Genomic DNA, 23,607 nt, shown 5'->3' on the forward strand with positions numbered 1-23,607 from the left:
TTTTATGAAAATGATAGCACGCTCTCCATACACTTCTGCACCTTGCTTTTCTTCACTTATTAGTATATCCTGAAGTCTTTTCATCTCAACAAGGAAAAATGTAAGGCTTATATAGAATTCCAAAGCTCCTTAGTATTGTAACTTCTCTTGTGTTCCCTGTCCCACCCACTTTATATTCATTATCTTCCCTAAAAATCGTAAGTACTCCCATTTTAGATAAATAAATGGAGCCTTTGTGAGGTTAAGTAATTTGCCCAAGACCACACAGCTAGTATTTGGCATTGTGAGTTCAGCCCAGTATGATCTGTTCCTCTGCCGTCCTGTCCTCCATGTTACCTGACTTCTGTGGGTTTTGTCATGTCCTTAAAGATGTTTCTCAGAATTATAACAGCTCCGAATAGCAGCATTATGAAATGTCCTAGTGAGGGTTTGTTAAGTCATTGTGCAATGTGACCAAATCTGCAGTGATGTGTCTATGTGTGTGCACGTGTTGTGTGTGTAAATACGTGTGTGTGTTTTCTTCAAGGCTTTAGTCCAGTGTTGCTTAAAACTCCCTTAAAACCCCAGCTGGCCCCTTTCTCCTCTGCCTGTTGCACAAAGCTGGTTTCCCAGTGTCACAGATACCCACTACTCCCTAGCTGTTTCCTTTGGTTGGTCCATCAGAGACCCATCGGCTCCTTGCTGACCCTCCCCACCTAAGAAGACTTCCTGTTATGTTTGATGACTAAGGATGAATAGTAAGAAGCTGGCCTTCCCTTCCTCCTGAAAGCAGAAGTGATTCTTATCCAAATGTCTCACTTCGTTATGGGTCAGATTGTAGGGTCTTAACTTGTTTTGTGTATAGATGAGGTAATGCCAGACAGTGATTATAGAATGGTTATTTAAATTATATGTTCATTTCTTTACATATTAGTCTTGATTAAGTGGAAAGTCTGGGGAATTGGATATCCTGGCTGCCTAAAGTATCTGGTTAACCAGACACCTTCTTTTTGTATTAACCTTTGTTGATTGTTCTAAAATTATTCTAAATGGCCTTTAGAAAATTGATTTTTAGTCCTGCAGCATCTGTGTTATTTATTATTCTAGAATTAAGAATTAATGCATTTAATAATACAAAATGTTGGGGGTGCCTGGGTGGCTCAGTCTGTTAAGCATCAGACTCTTGACTTCAGCTCAAGTCATGATCTCACAGTTCGTGAGTTTGAGTCCTATGTCAGGCTCCTTGCTGACAGGGTGGAGTCTGCTTGGGATTCTAGCTCTCTCTCTCTCTCTCTCTGCCCCTCCCTCATTCTCTCTTTCTCTCAAAGTAAATAAACTTAAAAAGATAATAATACCCAATGTGGTCAGAATGTGGAGAAACAGGTTCACAACTTCCCCTAGATGTGGCTATATATGTATCAACTACCAAACTTCCCCTGAAAGTTGATTTTTTAAAAAACAAATCTTGGACCTAAGCTTATTCTGCCTTAGAGTATCTCATCCAGCTAAAATAATGCTCCAAAATTGCTTGATAATGGTGGGTTGCAATGATTTTTGGAAATGTTAAATATCCTGATCATGGAAAACAGGCAGTGTTCAATAACTTTCTCCTCTGGGTGACAATTTAACGTTCTGGCTGCACACTTTGCAGATAAACATTACCTTAGAAAAAGCATTTTTTCTTCACACTGAAATTGTCCTAAGTCGTGTGCTCATACGAATTTAAAAATTGGATTACTGTTTTAGTCTGTAGCCCGGGAAAATCTGCTGGCCCACATGCTTGTCACGTGACTGTTGAAAGGGAAATTCCTGTCTAGGAGTAATTCCAGGAAGGTCCAACAGATGGCAGAAAACGGTTTCTATGGTCCTGCTCTACTTCCACGAAGGACGCGCAGTTTGTCAAGCACTTTTATCTTCCTGATCACTTAGAAGTTACTTTCTCTTCTTCTGAGAAGGAAACACGTCGGTAAGTAAAAAGGCTTTTATGGCTTTTTCAAATTGTGGAATAATTACTTCATATATGCAGGAAAATATCAACAATTACATAGGAAACAGGTACTAAAAAAATGTTTCTTTGAAGTATTTGCAAGATGATTTTAGGTGTCTTTTTAAAAATGTTGTGAAAGTCCTTGGGATTCACAAGGCGGATAAAAAGTAGGGGGTCTTTTTATGACTGTCTTGAAAAGGTATAAAAGTCACCAGCACTGCAGCCATAGTTCAGGGAAAAACAGGATGTTGGTTCTGTTTTCGTCTACATTTCTCATCACCTCTCTCCAGTTGGTCTCTTTCAGCAACATGCGCAGCAGTTTCTGCCGCTCCACAACTTACGTATTTTTGTAGTAGGCATGGATGGGCATTTGATCTTCCCTGCACACGGCACTGTATTTGTTCCTTGGTCTCTGTCACTAATGTAGAAGTATTTTGAAAGCAGTGCTGTTCATAGTTCTATCCCTGGCTCCTGCCGTCTGGCATAGTGCTGGCACGTAGTGCCCTCTGAATAAACATTTATTAAATGGAGGAAGTGGCAGGGACGGGTCTAGCCCTGATTTCTTCCAGGTCTCTTATCTAAACGTTGACAAATAAAGCAGTGTCTTTCTTGCGTATTTGCTAACTTGACTACGGACTCACACTTAACCTCACTTAATATTTTTTCATCTTGTCTTTTTCATAGACTGAATTTTCATGGATCCTATCCACCACAGTTTCTTCCCCCTTGAAACGGGGCTTCTTCCATCTGTCTTTTTTTCTCCCTCTTTTTATTTGATGCATTAAAGAAAAAAAAAAAACGTTTACCTTTTATCTCTCTTTACTTCCTTTTAAAACAAATGATGAACTCTCTGAACTTCTGCTCCCTTTTTCCCCCTCTCCTTTATTTTTCTTAAATAGAAAAGCTCCTGACTGGCTTGTTAAGTGTATACACGAGGAATCACTTGAGGATATAAATGCCCTTGGAGGAATATTTGTGTTTGGGGGGCAGGATGCTCACAGGGCAGCTGGTCAGCTTTCCGACAAGGTGGCTAAGTTTCAGTCCCCTGAACAGACACCGTGGAGGGACCTCTGGGTGGGTTCCCATCCACAGCGTCAACCATCTAGCATCGTGTGGAAGACGTTCTCTGTATATGTCGATACCCCAAATAATACAAGCATGCTTCTTTAAATATAAAATATTTTTACATTAGCTATATTTGAGGTAAATCTTTTGAGTTAAAAACAGTTCAAAATTAAAATTTTTGCAAATATACACAAAAGTATAAGAAAAAATTAAATGTATCTATGATTCAGAGATGCAGAGATAATGACTATTAACATCTGATATATTTCTTCCCATCCTTTTTCCCTAGGCTTTGTGTATTTTGTCAGATTTTATCACATTTTACAAAATTAGATCCTCCTATGTGTACAATTTTGTATTCTCTTATTCACTTAACGTTATATTATTTATAATTTATATTTAAAATAAATAGAAATAGAAATTATACTTATATAACATATTGCTTCAAAAGTGCAATATTTGAGGCTGCATGCTATCCCATGTTATAGGTTTAATAATTGATGAAACTATTTTCTACAGTAGACATTATCATTTTTTTCAATTTCTCATCACGCCAAGAGCATTTTCATAGCAATGTTTTTAGGTGTATTTCTGATAATTCCTTTAGAAGAAAATTCTGAAAAGTGGGATTGCTAAATTAAGGGTAGGCATGTTTTTAAGAAACTTATATATGTGACCAAATTGTCCTTCAGAAAGGTTGTACTAATTTTTCATTTCTGCCAGTAGTAAACAAGAGTTCTTATTTTAGTCCCACTTGCCAACACTGGCTGTTATATTTTTGAATATTTCAAATTTGGCAGGTAACAATAATAATACCTCTTTTTTTAATCTTTAAGAAATAAAAAATCCCATTTGATTCACTTTATCTTTTTACGGTTAAAAATCTTAAATTATAGACATCCTAACATTCCATCTGTAAGTGCTTCATTTTATATCTCTAAAAGAAGGACATTTTCCTACATGACCAAAGAACATTATAAAAAAAAATTTTTTTTTTCAACGTTTATTTATTTTTGGGACAGAGAGAGACAGAGCATGAACGGGGGAGGGGCAGAGAGAGAGGGAGACACAGAATCGGAAACAGGCTCCAGGCTCTGAGCCATCAGCCCAGAGCCTGACGCGGGGCTCGAACTCACAGACCGTGAGATCATGACCTGGCTGAAGTCGGACGCTTAACCGACTGCGCCACCCAGGCGCCCCTAAAAAATTAACATTTATTATTTTTTAATAGAATCTAATACTGGGTTCATCTTAAAATCCTTTCTCCCCTTGTTACTCAAGTGCCTTCTTTGCTGGGTCTGTCTAAACTGATCATGATTCATCTAGATGTTATGTCCTATTTTGTTTTAATGTGCATTTTTAAAAATTGAAGTATAGTTGATATGCAATGTTACATTAGTTTTAGGCATACAACATAGTGATTCAACAAGTCTAAATGTTATGCTATACTCACTATAAGTGTAGTTACCATCTGTCACCATAAAACCCTATTATAGTAACATTGATTATATTTCCTAAGCTGTACCTGTTATCACCTTGACTTATTCATTCCATAACTGGAAGACAATACCTCCCACTCCACTTCACCCATTTGCCCATCTCCCTAACCCTCTCCCCTCTGGCAGCCACCAGTTTGTTCTCTGTATTTATGGGTCTGTTTTCTACTTTTTGTTTGTTTATTCATTTGTTTTGTTTTTTAGAGTCCACATATAAGTGAAATCATATGATATGTGTCTTTCTCTGTCTGACTTACTTCACTTAGCATTATAGATCCATTCATGTTGTTGCAAATGTCAAGTAATAATTATGGTTGAGTCACAATTCCATTGTATAAATATACCACATCTTCTTTATCCATTCATCTATGGTTGGGCACGTGAGTTGCTTTCATATCTTGGCTTTTATAAATAATGCTGCAATAAACATAGAGTGCATTTTTATTTTTTGTGAGATTGGGCATAATTCATATTATTAACTATTGATTTTGAATTTTTTGGTAAATTTGCTGAGCAAATAATGTATTCTTCTTAATTTTGATTGTTGAAAATTAAAAAAATACAGGTAACAGCTAAAAGGAAAATAAAATTCCCATATAATCCTACCATGTAGAGATGATTACTATTAATATCTTGATATGTATCTTAATTTTTCCACATATATCTACACGTATTTATTGCTACCTGTTTAAAAAATAAACTTTATGTCACTTACATAAAGATGGAATTAGATTTTCATTATTTTTAAAGGCCATGTAGTCATGTTTAGTTATATGGAGATAGTAATGATTTATTTGACAACCCACTATTTTTAGACAGTTAGATTTCTTTTTCAAAAAATAATTTATTTTGTACTGACTGCTTTATCATACTCTTTTACTGGTTCTAACAGTTTTTCCATTACTTCTCTTGGATTTTACACACTAACAATCATATAATCTAAAAAAAGTGATGTTTTTATTTTCTGCATTCCTGTATTTCTGTCTCTCATTTCCCTTTCACCTTAACTGCAATGGCTAGAACTTCTAGAACAGTGTTAAATAACAGTGGGCATCTTTGACATTGAATGTAACAGAAATGCCTTTAAGTTAAATACTTAATATATTTTTTCATCAGGTTTTCAAAGTATCTCTTCTTTTTTTTTTTTTTTTGTTATTTTTGAGAGAGAGAGAGAGACAGAGAGAGAGAGAGAGAGAGAGACAGAGACAGAGTGTGAGTGGGGGCGGGGCAGAGAGCAAGGGAGACACAGAATCCCAAGCAGGTTCCAGGCTCTTAGCTGTCAGCACAGAGCCCTATGTGGGCTCGAATTCACAAACCCCAAGATCATGACGTGAGTCAAAGCTGGATGCTCAACTGACTGAGGCACCCAGGTACCACCCTTTTTTTCTTTAAAAAATTTTTAAATGTTTATTTTTTAGAGAGAGAGACCTAGCGTGAGCAGGGGAGGGACAGAGAGAGAGGGAGACACAGAAACGAAAGCAGGCTCCAGGTTCTGAGCTGTCAGCACAGCCTGAGGCAGAGTTTGAACTCACAAACCCCAAGATCATGATCGTAGCTGAAGTCAGATGCTTAACCCACTGAGCCACCCAGGTGCCCCTCAATGTATCTTTTCAATATCTACTTTAATTAAAGTTGTATGTTTGGTCAAAGATGAATGCTAAATTTAACAAGTAAATTTTTCACATCCATGGAGATGCTCATCTGTTCTTTTCCTTTTATCTATTGATGTGTTATTGTCATAGATTTGCTAAAATAAGCCATTCTTACAATATTAGAAACATATTAATTAATCATTATGTGCTATTCCTTCAGTACAGTGCTAGATGGATTAGGGTTTCTTCACTCTAAGCTTCTCCCCACCCTCAAATGATTGGAGTTTGTCTCCTGCATTGTATTTTCTTTTTTTTTTTTTATTAAAAAACTTTTTTTAACGTTTATTTATTTTTGAGACAGAGCATGAGCGGGGGAGGGTCAGAGAGAGAGGGAGACACAGAATCCAAAACAGGCTCCAGGCTCTGAGTGGTCAGCACAGAGCCCGACGTGGGGCTCAAACTCACAATCTGCGAGATCATGACCTGAGCCGAAGTCGGACGCTTAACCAACTGAGCCACCCAGGCGCCCCTCTTTTGTTGTATTTTCTAATAATTACTCTTAATTTTATAATATACATACTTAAACTTGTATTTTTCTTGAATTAACACTTTGAATTAACTTGTCTCTATCTATAGATTCTCCTCAATCAGGCAAGGATCACAACATACTTGTAGTTCACTCTTTCCCTCCCTCCCCCCCCCCCCCCCGTCTACTAATTCCCTTGTAATTATTGGCAATTTTAGTTCCAGATCATTATTAAAATTTTTGTCATCAATACTTATTGGAATTTAGCAATAAACTTTCCTACTTTCTTTGCAAAATATTCATTCTAGCATCCCTGTTGTGGCTTTTTTGGGGATGGGGTGTTAAAGTTATCAGCTTATTTTTCAGAGGATAGTCTATCCTCTGGTAATTCAGATGTTGGATCTGTCTTGCATGTCTTTTAGTATTTCTTTCATATATTCTGTCTCTTATGCTTCTTGTACTATGTTTTGGGGAAATTTCTCTTCTTGGTCTTCTCACTAATTCTCACATCAGCATTGCTACTCTACAATTCAACTCATTTAATGAGTTTTCTATTTCAATGATTAAGTTTTTAATTTCTATGATTCCTACTCCATTCTTTTTTAGAATTCTTCTCTCTCTCTTAGGATATCATTATCAATCAATCCTCAGTATCTGAGGATACCATTGATAGTTTCCTTGGGTGTTAACTTCTCTTGTATCTTGAGTTTGGTTACTTTCTATTATGGTGTTTGCTTTGTAAGTGCCATGCTTTTTGATTGTGCAACCCAAAATGTGGTTGAGTCTCCATATCAAACTGCTTCTTGATCTGTTTTCACAGACTATTTATCAGGAGGGTGGACCAAAGTAGTCTGTATTAATTTTATATTGCTGCTATAGCAAATTACTGCAAACTTAGTGGCTTAAAAAACACATTTATTATCTTACAGCTCTGTAAGTTAGTACTCCAACATAAGTCTTTTTGGGCGTATATAAAGGTGTTGACAAGATTACATTTCTTCTGGAGGCTCTAGAGGAGAATGCATTTACTTGCCTTTTTGAGCTTCTGAATGCTACCTGCATTTCTTGGGTCATGGCCCCTTCCTCATGGCAGCTCAAGTCCTTCTTACATCATATCACTCTGACCTCTTCTTCTGCCTCCCTCTTTAGTTTTTAAGGACCCTTGTGATTACATTGGTTCCACTTGAATAATCCAGGATAACCCTCTTATTTTAAGGTCAGCAGATTAATGAATTTAATTCCATTTTCAACTCAAATTCCCTTTTTCCATATAATAGAATATTCACAAGTTCTAGGATGAAGAGTTGGACATCCTTTGGAAGTTAGTACTCTATCATAGTCCAATCTACTTGTGGATCTCAGAGACTTTTCTTGGTTTCAGTTTCCCTAAAGACTTTTCTTTCTTTTCTTCCTGTGTGTGCGTATTTTTTCCGCAATCATTCTGGGGATTTAGAGCAAGAGGAGAAGATTAGAGTTTGTGCATATCACCCTGTTGACTCTCATACTTTCTAATGTTTACAATTGAAAACGCAATGTTTTTGATGCAGAAAATGTTTAGGACATTTAAAAAAATGGTTTAAAAAGTTTATTGTGGGGTGCCTGGGTGACTCAGTCAGTTAAGTGTCTGACTTTTGGTTTTGGCTCAGGTCATGATTTCATCGTTTGTGAGTTCTAGCCCCACATTGGGCTTTGTGCTGACAGTGTGTGGAGCCTGCTTGAGATTCTCTCTCCCTCTCTCTCTGCCCCTCCCCCACTCACTCTCTCTGCTTCTCTCTCAAAAATAAATAAATAAACTTTTTTAAAAATTTTATTTTTTACCCAAAAATATGACTTTGACAATTTCTGCTTTGGGGTATTTATTAAAAAATTTGACTTAAGAATCAATATTAGTAAATGCTCCATGAAACCTGGGGACTTAGATATATAATATACTCTTTTTTATAGAGTCTAAGTCTCTATTAAATCCTTTATTAATTATTTCATCCAAATCCTCCTATGATTGTCTTATGCTGTTTGATCTAATTGTAACCCAAAGAAATGCACTAAATGTTTTCACTATCAATATCTCCTTGTGTTTTTAGCATTTTTACTTTGTAAATTTTGATGCAGTTATTCACTGTGTAAGTGTTCTCATCAGTTATATTTTCATTGTGGGCTATTTATTTTTACCAGCATGAAGTAGTAGCCTCTTTTATTCTCATTGCCCAATTCTCTGATACTTTGACCTAATGGAGTATTATATATATACAAACTGTAATTTCTGATGATACGGCTCCCTAGTGTTCTTATCTTTAACCCCTTTACAAGTATTGTATGACTTGCACATCTCAGAATGTAATATGTACCCTCAAGTCCCTCCCTACTTCTTTTCCCCCCAGTTTTATTGAGATAATTAACATACAACACTATAAATTTAAGATCTGCAACATAATTGTGTGTATATGACCACCGCAAAATGGTCACCACAATAATGTTAGTTAACACATCCATCACCTCGCATAATGATCTTTTATTTTTGGTTGTAAGAATCTACTCTATTAGCAACTCTCAAGTATATAATACACTACTGTTAACTATAATCACCAGGCTGCACATTAGATTCCCAGAACTCATTCATCCTTATATCTGGAAGTTTTTAACCTTTGACCAACATCTCCTCATTTCCCCTGTCCCCCAGATCTTGGCAACCCCTTCCCTTTCTACTGTATGTTAGGCTTTTTTAGATTCTACATATGAGTGAGATCATACAGTATTTATTTTCTCTGTCTGACTTTATTTCCCTTGGCCTAATGCCCTTAAGGTCCACCCATGTTGTCAAAAATGGCAGAATATCTTTCTTTTAATGACTAAATAATATTCCATTATATCTATTTCTATCTCTCTCTAAATATCTCACATTTTCTTTACCTATTTATCTGTCAGTGGATGCCTATGTTGTTTGCATGCCTTGGCTATTGTGAACGATGCTGCAATGAGTATGGGGATGCATGATTTTCAAGACAGTGATTTCATTGCTTTCAGATATATGCCCAGAAATGGGATTGCTGGATCAGATGGTAATTCTATTTTTCATGTTTTGAGGAAAAAATCAAACATTAAAATGGAAACTCCTTACTGTTTTCCACAATAGCTATACCAATTTACATTCCCACCAATGGTGCACAAGGGTTCCCTTTTCTCAACATCTTTGTCAACACAGGTTACCTTTTGTCTTTTTGATAATGTCCATTCAAACAAGTGTGAGGTGATAGTTCATTGTGGCTTTGATTTTCATTTTCCTGCTGATAGTGACAATGAGCATCTTCTGATATGCCAGTTGGCTATTTGTATGTCTTCTTTAGAAAAATTTCTACTCAGGTCTTCTGTCCATTTTTTAATAAAATTATTTTAAAAATTTTATTATTACTATTACTATTATTATTATTATTATTATTAGCTATTGAGCTGTATGAGTTACTTACATATTTTGGATATTAATCCCTTATCATATATTTGTTTATTTTTGTTTTTGTTTCCTATAAAACATAGGCAGATGGTGTCAGATCTTAAAAATTATTGCCGGGGCGCCTGGGTGGCGCAGTCGGTTAAGCGTCCGACTTCAGCCAGGTCACGATCTCGCAGTCTGGGAGTTCGAGCCCCGTGTCAGGCTCTGGGCTGATGGCTCAGAGCCTGGAGCCTGTTTCCGATTCTGTGTCTCCCTCTCTCTCTGCCCCTCCCCCGTTCATGCTCTGTCTCTGTCCCAAAAATAAATAAATGTTAAAAAAAAAAAAAAGTTAAAAAAAAAAAAAATTATTGCCAAGACCAATGTAAGGAAGATTTCCCTCCATGTTTTCTTTTAGAAGTTTTATGATTTCAGGTCTTATAGTTAAGGCTTTAATCCATTTGGAGTAATTTTTTTGTAAGTGGGGTAAGATAGGAGTCCACTTCTTTTACATGTGCATATATCCAGTTTTCCCAACACTATTCACTGAAGAGACTACACTTTCCTTATCAAGTATTTTTAACTCTCTTGCCAAATATTAGTTGACTGTGTATGCATGGGTTTATTTCTAGACTCTTGATTCTGTTCCATACTATTTGTCTGTTTCTATGCTAATAACATACAATACCATACTGTTTTGATTAGTACAGCTTTGTAGTATAGTTTGAAATCAGGAAGTGTAATGCCTCTAGCTTTATTCTGTCTTAGGGCTGCTCTGGATGGTTGGAGTCTTTTGTAATTTCATATGAATTTTAGAATTCTTTTTTCTGATTTTGTTAAAAATGCCATTGGAAATTTAAGAGATTGCACTGAGTCTGTAGATGACTTTGGGTAATGTGGACATTTTAACAATTTAACAATTTGAAGAATTTACCAATTCTGATCCATGAATATGGGTATCTTTTTATTTATTTGTGTCTTCTTCAACTTCTTTCATCAAAGTCTTATAATTTTCAGTATACGGGTCTTTCACCTCCTTGGTTAAAATTATTCCTAGGTATTTTATTCTTTTTGATGCATTTGTAAATGGGATTGTTTTATTTCTTTCTTTTTCAAATAGTTTGTTCATGAATAGATATGCAACCGTTTGTAAGTTGGTTTTGTATCCTGCAACTTTACTGAATTTAATAGTTCTTGGAGTTTTTTTTTTTTTTTATGAAGTCTTTCAGACTCTCTAAATGAAAGATCATACATCTGCAAACAGAGATATGCGAACAGAAAGAGGAATAAAATTCTTTCCCACCCTTTGTCAGGAAGTCTATTTTCCTGAGACAAAGGTAGAGTATACCATGTTTTCCTTAATATTTTCCTGATACCTCTCATGAGTGTAGATGCTTTTAGATCCCTCCATTAATTTTCTACCCTTCTTTGTTTTTGGTAGCAAGGTGAGTTTTAAAAGTTTCTGTGTTTTCATGGCTGTTTTGCTGGCAATTGGGAGAGGTTCCACAAGAGAAGAAGTGAGGGACTTTTAACCATATGCCATTTTGTAATGAAATTCTCCAACCCAGAAGAGTTTTACTTTTTTCAAAGACTGGTTAATTGAAACACTACTTATCTCTTAACTATTTTACTATTTCCAATATACCCTTAGATGATGAACAGTGGATCCTTTTGTTAATAAAACTGAGCAACAAGTAGTCAAAAATCTGCTTTCAATTATTCCTGCTACACAAGGTCCTACTTAAGAAATGTTGTTGTCTGCTCTTGTCTCCTGGGAGCTTCTAGATATTTACTTGTGCAGATCACCTCCTGAATGGGGTAGAGTGAACCTCACATTCCAACCGTTTGTACCAGTTCCAAGTATGGGGTCTGTGGGTTCATGCACCAGCCTCCACCCTTCAGACAGTAATCTTTCCTCATTCACTTAGCATCAGTGTCATGAATATCATTGTCTGTAATTTGTCATAGTACAGTGAAACTTTCTGGGCTCTGGAAAAGCTGTTATCTCTTATATACAGCAGCTCCAAATTTACATGCTTTCTGACTTCTTCATTATACTTTTTAATATCTCTCTATCTTTTCCTGTTTTTTCAGTGTGTCAGCTGTAGGAACTTGATGTATTCAGATTATCATGTCTCTCTCAATTTGTTGCTTTCGGTCTGATATGAGTTGGAAAAAACACATATCCATTTTTATGGGAATTGTGTCAATGAATGAGATCCTATGACTAAAAAAGAAATTCCTGTGTCCACAAAGAGTAGAGTATATGTTATCTTGTCTACCTTTTCCCGGTTTGTAAGAATACTTCTAACGTCTACCTGTAGGTGTTTCCTAGGCAGGTGTGGTTGTGGGCGCTCCAATGTATGTGCAGGATGCTGCCCAGGGGCCATCCCAGCTGCCATTGCTGCTTTTAGGATACTGCAGTTGGAGTTAGGCAGCTGTGGAGCCCCATCTGTCCTGCTAGCTTGTGTTCCCTGCAGGAGCTCATAAATTATTTTCCACGCAGATCAGAGCTGGAATGATATAGACTCATGAGTGTATTTCTTAGTTTCTGAGACTAGCTTCTTGCTTGCCCTTTTGCACAATTATATCCCCACCCCTTTGTCTCAGTCACAAGCATGGGATCTGTGGGCTGGTGTGCCTGCTTCCACCCCTTCACCAGCCATGAATGCCCAGTTTGGACTATATTAATCATATCTTTTCAAATGGCTCCATAAACAGTGGTATCACCTGTGCCAGCCCAGCCACAGCTGGTTTTGGTGAGGTGCAAGTCATGGAGGTGGAGGGAGTAGGTGGTTCTTCCTTGTGACACAAACTTGGCCTTATTCCAATCTTCACCCTCACAAAAGGACTTATCCTGTCATGTGCCACAGAGATTTAGCCATCAAGCCACAGGTAGATTGGCTTTCCAACCTGTCACCCACCTTCCTCTCTGTTCCTTTTATCTCATGTTGCCCTGGCCAAACTGGGTTGAGGATCTGAAAGTCTGGCCAGTGGTGGGCATGGCTTCACAATGACCACAATGAGTTTTTCTCAGGCTCACCTAGTCATTCAGACTCACAGCCCCAATAGGCCACACTTGGTCCATTTTTCTCAGAAAGATATAGGAGAGGAAATACAACACAGGCTTCCTACTTTCGTACTTCTAGTTCATACACGGTCCTTTTAGCATGGATGCTGTTTACCATTCAAGAGTCATTTTACCCAAAAGTAATGTTCTTGGTAACACAGTGGACATTTTACATGTGTCAGATTTTCAGAAAAGAGCTAGAAAGTTAATCCTATGTAAGATTAGTCACTAGAGAAAGAGATAAATGGGTTTGTTAACCCTACACCCACGAGAAGTCACGGGTTGTAGCAGATGGCAGAGTTATGGCCAAATTGAATACTGGTGTAGACTCTTGAGAATGTCTTGTAGTTTCTGGCAATAGCTCCTTGATTGCCCTTTTGTACAATTTTAGATTCTCAAAAGGAGTGACATAATATTTTGGAGGGATAAAAGGACTGCCCTTTAAAAGAGAATAAAGTATTCTCTGAGTCCAAAGAAAAGAGACCATAGTCACATAGTTAACTTCTAAGACAGTTGATTTAAGCCTTTGTCTAGTAAGTCAATGCCCATGTTTCTTCAGAAACCATTTATATTAACTCCTTCTCCTTTTTATCCAATTTTTAAAATCCTTTGTGATTTTATTTTTGTGTTCGGTGTTAAGAAGTGGTCCAGTTTTCCCAACACCATTTGCTGAATAGACTGTCTTCTCCTCATTGTATATTCCTGCCTCCTTTATTGTAAACGAATGGGCCATGTAAATGTGGGTTTATTTCTGGGCTCTCTATTCTGCTCTATTGATCTATGTGTCTATTTTTGTGCCAGTATCATTTTGGGTTTTTTTGTTTTCTTTCTTTCTTTCTTTCTTTCTTTCTTTCTTTCTTTCTTTCTTTCTTTCTTTCTTTCCTTCTACTACTAAAGCTTTGCAGTGTATTTTGAAATCTAACACTGTGATACCTCTGCTTTGTTCTTCTTTCTCAAGATTTCTTTGGCTATTCAGGGTCTTTTGTTGTTCCATACAAATTTTCATATTATTTGTTCTAGTTCTATGAAAAATGATGTTGGCATATTGCACTAAATCTGTAGATTGCCTTGGGTAGTATGGACATTTTAACAATATTGATTCTTCCAATCCATAAGCATGGAATATCTTTTAACTTTTTTGTGTCATCTTCACTTTCTTTCATCAGTGTTTTCTAGTTTTTAGAGTGCAGACCTTTTACCTTCTTGATTAAGGTTATTCCTAGGTATTTTATTATTTTTTGTACAATTATAAATGGTATTGTTATTCTTAATTTCCAATTGTACAGCATAGAAGAAATGGATAAAATCCATTTGTAATAACCTACTGAAACAGAATCAGGAAGAAGAAAATGTGAATAGACTGATTGCTAGCAATCAAATTGGATCAGTAATCAAAAAACTCCCAACAAACAAAAGTTCAGGACCAGATGGCTTCACAGATGAATTCTAGCAAACTTTAAAGAAGAGTTAATATCTAGTCTTCTCAAACTATTCCAAAAATAGAAGAGGAAGAAAAGTTTCAAAATTGATTCTATGAGACCAATGTTACCCTGTTATCAAAACCAGATAAAGACACTAAAAAAAGAAGAACTACAACCCAGTATCTCTGATGAACATAGATGCAAAAGTCCTCAACAGAATATTTGCAAACTGAATCCAATAATACACTGAAAAAAAAATCATTGACCACTATCAAATGGGATTTATTCCAGGGATTAAGTGTGGTTCAGTATTTGCAAATCAATCAGTGTGATACATCACATCAACAAGAGAAAGGATAAAACCATAGGATCATCTTAATAGATGCAGAAAAAGCATTTGACAAAGTATAACATCAATTCATGATGAAAACTGTCATCAAAGTGGGTTTACAGAGAAAATACCTCAACCTAATAAAGGCCTTATATGAAAAACCCACAGCTAACATCATACTCAATGGTGACAAACTGAGACCTTTTCCTCTAAGATCAGGAACAAGTCAAGGATGTCCACTCTCACCACTTTTATTCAACATGGTACTGGAAGTCCTAGCCACAGCAATCAGACAAGAAAAAGAAATAAAAGGAATCCAAACTGGCAAGGAAGAAGTACAATTTTCACTACTTGCACATGACATGGTACTATATATAGAAAACCCTAAAGAGTCCAACCAAAAATTACTAGAATTGATAAATGAATTCAGTAAAGTCACAGGATACAAAATTAGTATACAGAAATTTTGATGCATTTCTATATACTTCTCTGTTTAAATTAATGGACTCTATTTTTTTAGAGCAGTTTTAGTTTTACAGAAAAATTGAGTAAATAGTTCAGAAAGTTCTCATGTACCCCTTCTCCACTAGACAGTTTTAACTATTACAACATTTTGCATTAGTGTGGTATATTATATAATAGATATATTAGTATTAACTAAAGTCCATAATTTACATTTGGATTCAGCCTTTGTGTTATATAGTTCTGTGGGTTTTGAAAAATGCATAAGGTCATATATCCACAATTATAATATCATATGGAAGGAACAGTTTTACTGTACTAAAAATCCTCTGTGCCCTGGTTATTCATCCCTCCCTCTCCAAAACCCTAAAAACCACTGATCTTTTTATCTTTAGTTTTGCCTTTTTACGAATGTCATAGAGTTGGAATTATACAGCATGTAGCCTTTTCAGATTTGTTTCCTTTACTTAGAAATATGCCTTCTGGTTCTTCTATGACTCTTTGTGGCTTGATCACTTATTTCTTTTCAGGACTGAATAACATCCCATTGTTTGGATATACCACAGTTTGTTTACCTTTCAACCCACTGAAGGACATCTTGTTGCTTTCAGTTTTGGGGAGTTATGAATAAAGCTGCTACAAACATCTACATGCAAGCTTTTTTTGTGGACTAGATTTTCAATTCATTTGGGTAAATACCTAGGATTGTAATTGCCAGAGAATATGGTAAGAGTGCACCTAAGAAACTGTCAGACTGTCTTCCAAAATGTCTGTACCATTTTGAATTCCCACCAAAAATGAATGAGAATCACTGTTGCTCCATACCCTTACCAATATTTGGTGTTGTTTCAGGATTTTGGCCATTTTAATGGGTGTGTAATGGTATCTCATTGTTTTAATTTGCAATTCTCTGGTGACATCTGATATTGAGTATCTTTTCATATGCTTATTTGCTATTTGGTGAGGTCTCTGTTCAGATCTTTTCCCCATTTTTAAATTGTGTTATTTTCTTATTGCTGAATTCAAGAGTTCATTGTATATTTTGGACACAAGTCCTTTATCAGATATGTGTTGTGTAAATATTTTCTCCCAGCCAGTGGCTTGTTTTTTCATTGCCTGAATTGTGTCCTTTGCGAAGTAGAAAAATTTAATTTTAATGAAGTCCAATTTAACAATGTTTTCTTTGATGGATTGTGCTTTTGATGTTGTGTCTAAAAGGTCATCTCCAAACCCAAGGTCACCTAAATTTTCACCTATATTATCCCCTAGAAGTTTTCTAGTTTTATGTTTTACATTTAGGTTTATGATCCATTTATGGCTAATTTTGGTCAAAAGTGTAATACCTGTGTCTAGATCCTCTCTCTCTCTCTTTTTTTTTTTTTTTTTGCATATGGATGTCTAGTAGTTCTAGTACCATTTGTTGAAAAGACTATCTTTTCTTTACTGAATTGCCTTTGCTTCTTTGTCAAAGACCAGTTGGCTATATTTGTGTAGGCCTATTTCTGAGTTATTCATTTTGGTCCATTGATCTGTTCATTCTTTCACCAGTATCATACTGTCTCGATTACTGTAGCTTTATAGGAAGTCTTGAAGTTGGGTAACGTCACTTCTGAGTTTCCTTTTTTTTTGTTGTTTATTTTATATTTGAGAGAGATAGAGTATGAGCCAGGAAGGACAGAGTGAGAGAGAGAGAGAGGCACAGAATCCAAAGCAGGTTCCAGGCTCTGAGCTGTCAGCACAGAGCCCAACATGGGGCTCGAACTCGAACTGTGAGGTCATGACCTGAGCTGAGGTTGGATGCTTAACCGATTGAGCCATCCAGATGCCCCGGGTAGTGTTAGTTCTCTAATTTTGTTCTTTTCCTTTTTCTCATATAAATGGGTAATAGTTTATAATTTATTTGCATGCCTCTGTTGTTTAAAGTAGACATTTTGTGGGGCGCCTGGGTGGCGCAGTCGGTTAAGCGTCCGACTTCAGCCAGGTCACGATCTCGCGGTCCGTGAGTTCGAGCCCCGTGTCAGGCTCTGGGCTGATGGCTCAGAGCCTGGAGCCTGTTTCCGATTCTGTGTATCCCTCTCTCTCTGCCCCTCCCCCATTCATGCTCTGTCTCTCTCTGTCCCAAAAATAAATAAACGTTGAAAAAAAAAATTTAAAGTAGACATTTTGAATATTATAATGTGGTAACTCAGGTTCTCCTGTCTCCCAGGGTTTGCTGTTGCTGATTGTCGTGGGAGTACTGTTGGCTGTTTGTTTAGTGACTGCTCTAAACTATTTTGTAAAGACTATATTCTTTGTTATGTGTGGCCATTGTATTCTGTGCTTGATTCACTTAGTGGCCAGCTAGTGCTTTGATAGAGATTTTCTTAAATATCTAGAGATAAAATGAAACAAAACTTTGGATTTTTGTAGATTGGTTCTGTGTGGAAACATTTCCTGGATGTTTATCCAGGCTGTTTACAACTCTGCCGTAGCTTTCACTTTCGGCTTTCACAGAGCCAAAGGTCAACCAAAGGTGAAAGTTTAGGATTTTCTTAGCTCTTTTCTGAACATGCATCCAGCCCTAGACATGGGTGGCTTTCTAGATTTCCTGGTTCACATGGAGATTTCCAAAGACTCTTATCTACCACGTATCTCTTTTGTGAGCTTCTTCCTTCCCTGGCTTTTTGATGTGTGTGCTGTTTGTCACATTTGTTATTCCTTGTTCCAGTGCCTGTGGCTAGTATATTTGCCTACAAAGATTTTCAGTAAACATTACCCAGGAGGTTTCTCCAGCCCTGAGAAAGTTCTGAAAAGGGTGAAACAAAGCCAAGCCCCTGAGTGCATCCCTCAGAGAATGCCTAGACAGGTTAAAACACAGAAGCACGATGATTTTTTGATGATAAGGTCTGTATTGCCTCCCCTGGTACCAGCAAGCTGCATAACTGGAGAATATATCACATTTAATTATGCAAACAGAAATGACTCTGATAGTGAATGAAAAGATCACTGGGATTTTGTGTTAAGAAGTGGAGGTCTGAGAGCAATCATCCAATATTTATATGTCTTAATGTATATTGTATTTCTAGAATTTGGACACATATCAAGATGCCCTGAAGAACAGCACAACCCTTTGGGGAATAGCCTTTTAAACATCATGACCAAAGACAAAGAATCCATCACCAGAAGCTTTTGCTTTGTGTACATTTTGACCTTAATAGTTGGAACCATAATCCAGTTCTCTGATGAAAGTGAATTTGCAGTAGACATGTCGAAAATGAAACTTACGCATGTTCCAAAAGACCTGTCACCAAAAACCAAAGTCTTAGATATATCTCAAAACTACATATCTAAGCTTCACATCTCTGACATTAGCTATCTCTTAGGGCTGGAAGTTTTGACACTTTCCTATAATAGACTCCAGTGCATCGATTTTAGCATTTTCAAGTTCAACCAGGATTTGGAATATTTGGATTTATCTCACAATCAGTTGCAGAAGACCTCTTGCCACCTTATCAGGAGTCTCAAGCATTTAGACCTCTCATTCAATGACTTTGATGTCCTGCCCATCTGTAAGGAATTTGGCAACTTGACGCAACTGAATTTCTTAGGATTAAGTGGTACAAGGTTACGACAATTAGATCTGCTACCAATTGCTCATTTGCATCTAAGTCACATCCTTCTGGATTTAGAAGGTTATTATGCAAAAGAAAGTGAAACAGAAAGTCTTCAAATTCTGAATACAAAAACACTTCACCTTGTTTTTCACCCAAATCAGTTATTCTCTGTCCAAGTGAACATATCAGTTAACAGTTTAAGGTGCTTACAACTGACTAATATTAAATTGAATAACGACAACTGTCAAATTCTAATTAAATTTTTATCAGAACTCATTAGAGGCCCAACTTTACTGAATTTTACTCTCAAACATGTGGAAACAACTTGGAAATGCCTGGTTAGAGTTTTTCAATTTCTTTGGCCCAAACCTGTAGAATATCTCAATATTTACAATTTAATAATAGTTGAAAGCATTGATGAAGAAGATTTTACTTATTCTAAAACAGCACTGAAAGCGTTGAAAATAGAGCATGTTACAAACAGAGTTTTTATTTATTCACAGACGGTGTTATATACATTTTTTTCTGAGATGAACATTATGATGTTAACCCTATCAGATACACCTTTTATACACATGCTTTGTCCTCAGACATCAAGCACATTTAAATTTTTGAACTTTACCCAGAATGTTTTCACAGACAGTGTATTTCAAAACTGTCCCAAACTAGTTAGATTGGAAACCCTTATCTTACGAAAGAATAAATTAAAAGGCCTTTACAATATAGGTCTCATGACTAAGCATATGACATCTTTGGAAATATTGGATGTTAGTTGGAATTCTTTGGAATATGATAGACATGATGGAAATTGCACTTGGGGTGGGAGTATAGTGGTGTTAAATTTGTCTTCAAATATACTTACTGACTCTGTTTTCAGATGTTTACCTCCTAAGGTCAAGGTACTTGATCTTTATGATAACCGAATAAGGAGCATTCCTAAACTAATCATGAAACTAGAAGCTTTGCAAGAACTCAATGTTGCCTCCAATTCCTTAGCCCACCTTCCTGACTGTGGAGCTTTTAGCAGCCTTTCTGTACTGATCATTGACCATAATTCAATTTCCAACCCATCAGCTGATTTCTTCCACAGCTGCCAGAAGATTAGGTCCATAAGAGCAGGGAACAATCCATTCCAATGCACCTGTGAGCTAAGAGAATTTATCCAGAATATAGGCCAAGTAGCAAGTGAAGTGATAGAGGGTTGGCCTGATTCTTATAAGTGTGACAATCCAGAAAGTTATAAGGGAACCCCACTAAAGGACTTTCATGTGTCTCAGTTATCCTGCAACACAGCTCTGCTGCTTGTCACCATTGGGGTCACTGTGCTGGTGTTGACTGTTACTGTGACTGCCCTCTGTATGTACTTTGATCTGCCCTGGTATCTCAGGATGGTGTGTCAGTGGACCCAGACCCGGCACAGGGCAAGGAACCTACCCTTAGAAGAACTCCAAAGAACCCTTCAGTTCCATGCTTTTATTTCATACAGTGAACACGATTCTTCCTGGGTGAAGAATGAACTGGTACCTTACCTAGAAAAAGAAGACCTAAGGATTTGTCTCCATGAGAGAAACTTTGTTCCTGGCAAGAGCATTGTGGAAAATATCATTAACTGCATTGAGAAAAGTTACAAGTCCATCTTTGTTTTGTCTCCCAACTTTGTTCAGAGTGAGTGGTGTCATTATGAACTCTACTTTGCTCATCACAATCTCTTTCATGAAGGATCTAATAATTTAATCCTGATCTTGCTGGAACCCATTCCACAGAACTGCATTCCCAGCAAGTATCACAAGCTGAAGGCTCTCATGACACAGCGGACTTACTTGGAATGGCCCAAGGAGAAGAGCAAACATGGACTTTTTTGGGCTAATATTACAGCTGCTTTTAACATGAAGTTGACATTAATTGCTGAAAACAATAATGCAGAAACTTATAAAAAATCAGGAAATTCAATTTAAGAAACCATCATTAACTTGGATTCTGATGAACATGATGATTTTAAGTTTCTGTCTAGATGATACCTCTATTATATCTACACATTCTGGAAGACTAAATGAAAACTAGGTTTTAACGAAGCTGAGGACCAAGGCTGGAGGCTGAGGTGGTGCTCAAACTTGCCTATTACAGGTAGCTCAGTCTCTTCTGGTTCAACCATTCAGTTTTGAGTGGAAACACACAAGTAAATGGTCATTCAAGGACCTTTCCTCTCCTCTCCTTTCCCAAAGAGAGTCTGTGTGAGCAGGAGTTTATGGGACTTTATGGCAGCAAGGAAAGTCAAACTCAGAAGTGTACCCAATGGCCCTTAGAGTGTCCTATGGAGCCTCATTGAACTCTGGGTGAGCTTAATCATCCTGTTCAACTTTGGAGCTTGGGAAAAAGTTAGACCATTTATGGAAAATAAAGAATTTTTGTTCACATCTGAGGAAATTATTAAATTTCTGGCGCTATCACACAAATATGCAATTAACCAGTGGGGACTCATGACATAATAATTTATATATATAAAGGAAAATACAGTTGCCCCTTGAACAACATGGGTTTGAACTACATGGATCTGCTTGTAGTTCTTTTTTTTTTTTTAATGGACTTTTTACAGTACAGTACTATAATTATATTTTCTCTTCCTTGTGACTTTCTTAATGTTTTCTTTTTTATAGTATATTTTATTGTGAGAATACAGTATTTAATACATGTAACATCCAAAATGTATGTTAATTATTTATGTTATCGGTAAGGCTTCTGGTCAACAGGAGGCCATTTTGAAGTTATTAAGGTAAGTTGAGGTTATTGAGGTAATGAAGTTTTGGGGTTGTTAAAAGTTATACACAGATCTGTGACTACACAGGGGGTCAGCACCCCTAACCCCCATGTTGTTCAAGGGTCAACTGTATAGCCTTTAGTTACAGGCTGTTAAGGACAAAGACATGGATTTGTTTGTTTGCAAAGGAACCTCCGAGCCAACTTTATTTGTAACTGGTTATTGAATAGGAGTTTTCTGGTTGTCTTAGTTTTAGCAAATGCCTCAAAGCTGACAAAAGGTAATAAATGCCACCACATTTTAAGTGGAGATACTAGACATAGCCAAGCTGGATGTATTAAAGAATATCAGAAAGAGCCTTGTAACTACCAACACATATCACCTATCTCCAGAATAGATTCAAAAGGGTGGTTAGATATCATTAAGTAGAGGTTCTAGACCTATGGGGAAATTGCTTTGGATTTCTTCCAAAGGTAAATGAGAGGGTCTCTAAGCATAATATAAAAGTATCCTGGCATCCCACTCTCAGCCTGCAGCTTGTAGAATAACAAGAGTACACAAATTCAGTGCATGATGTGAGAGCTCTTGGAAGAGCCTGATGAGTGTCCCTGGGAGTTTTGTGGCAGGGGTGGGGATTGTGCACATAAAGATTGGTAAATAATGTTTTGAAAATATAGGTGCTTGATAAATTTTGTTGAAATGAATGGATGAGTGCTACCCACCTAGAGAATTCAGTAGGTGAGAGGTTGATGTGGATAGCCCAAAATGGGAATATGAGGAGAGAAGAGAAGCAGTGATTGCAACCTGACTTCCATTTTTTGTCATGGCAAAGTCTGTGAATTTCTTGTAGACCATGTTGACTACGGGAAGGGTAGGTGGGCTTGAGTTGTCATGATGGGACTTCAGCTACCAGGGCAACCTGTTTGCAAAGGGACTATAGTAATAGAAGCCATGGGGTTAGGCGGAAGAGATGTATGGGGGGAATTGCTGCAAGTGATCAGCCAGAGAATATGCCCCCTGCATCAAGGAACTGTGCAATGGGGTATCCACCTGAGACCTCTGAATAACCAACAGATACATCCTGTGAAAGAGACAACAGTTGGACTCTGCCATAATAAGAGCCGACATGATGGCTTGTCTGCCTTACCCAATAGTTAAATGCAGGGATATTTGCTCCTCTTTGTCTAAAATACTCTTCCCTTGAAGTGGTCTGGGCACATCCAGAATATAAAGAAAGCAGAGAAGATGGTGGAAGAAAAAAGAAACTGACCACACTTATTCCCTGATTCACTGCAAGAAAGACCTGAGATGGAGCCAAACAAAATTTTAAATTAGGTGTGAGAGTGATATTACTTGGACTGTCCTGGACATTTTAATGCCTGAAATAGAGGTGCAATTATTATAATATGACTTGTCAATAAAATCTATGGCATCTGCCCAAGATTCAGGGTAGATTCTGAATAGATCCTGATAGAGAAAGATTCCACAAAACCTGGTTGTAAGGCAGTGGTTAGAGAAAAAAAATAAAGTCCTTTCCTTCTGGAGTTAGCTCATTCAATAATAACTGAGTTTATTTAATAATAAACCAGTTTCATAATTAGTAGTTGTAAAGAAATAAGCTTTAAGGGAATTTTATTAGAGTCATCTTTTATTGGCATTAGCCTTCCTCTGCCTTTCAAGAGAGTACTTAATTCTCCTTCACAGGACCTCTCTCAAGTTGTAAATTTTCCTTTGCCTCTGTTGGACTGTTTTCTAAACCAACAAAACAAAACAAAACAGCAAACAAACTATGTCACACATTTATGAATAGCTCTGAATGGCCACAAACATAAAATGCCTTTGAAATCCTCATTTTCATCTTAAAACTCCATGCAAATAGAATGTCCCCTTCCTTCATATTTGTGTGATA

General features: G+C 36.9%; 2 protein-coding genes across 2 annotated transcripts in view; both read left to right on the forward strand.

Annotated features, from left to right (window-relative positions):
- Positions 1–1,833: 1,833 nt before the first annotated feature.
- On the forward strand, positions 1,834–21,357 carry TLR6 (toll like receptor 6). The gene is made up of 2 exons (XM_045475025.1): positions 1,834–1,945; positions 18,416–21,357. Exon 2 carries the CDS (start codon positions 18,484–18,486, stop codon positions 20,896–20,898), a length of 2,415 nt encoding a protein of 804 aa, XP_045330981.1. The 5' UTR covers positions 1,834–1,945; positions 18,416–18,483; the 3' UTR covers positions 20,899–21,357.
- The window catches only part of TLR1 (toll like receptor 1), a 48,316-nt gene continuing 26,558 nt past the window's right edge, over positions 1,850–23,607 (forward strand). The window contains exon 1 of the mRNA XM_045475028.1: positions 1,850–1,945. The gene's annotated coding sequence lies outside the window, so the exon portion shown is untranslated. The remainder of the gene's footprint in view (positions 1,946–23,607) is intronic.

This window comes from Leopardus geoffroyi, chromosome B1, assembly GCF_018350155.1.
Source record: "Leopardus geoffroyi isolate Oge1 chromosome B1, O.geoffroyi_Oge1_pat1.0, whole genome shotgun sequence".
Lineage (NCBI taxonomy): Eukaryota > Metazoa > Chordata > Mammalia > Carnivora > Felidae > Leopardus > Leopardus geoffroyi.

Bases quoted from the DNA above. Each gene is read 5' to 3' on its own strand.
- TLR6 (XM_045475025.1), top strand. From the start codon at position 18,484: ATGACCAAAGACAAAGAATCCATCACCAGAAGCTTTTGCTTTGTGTAC.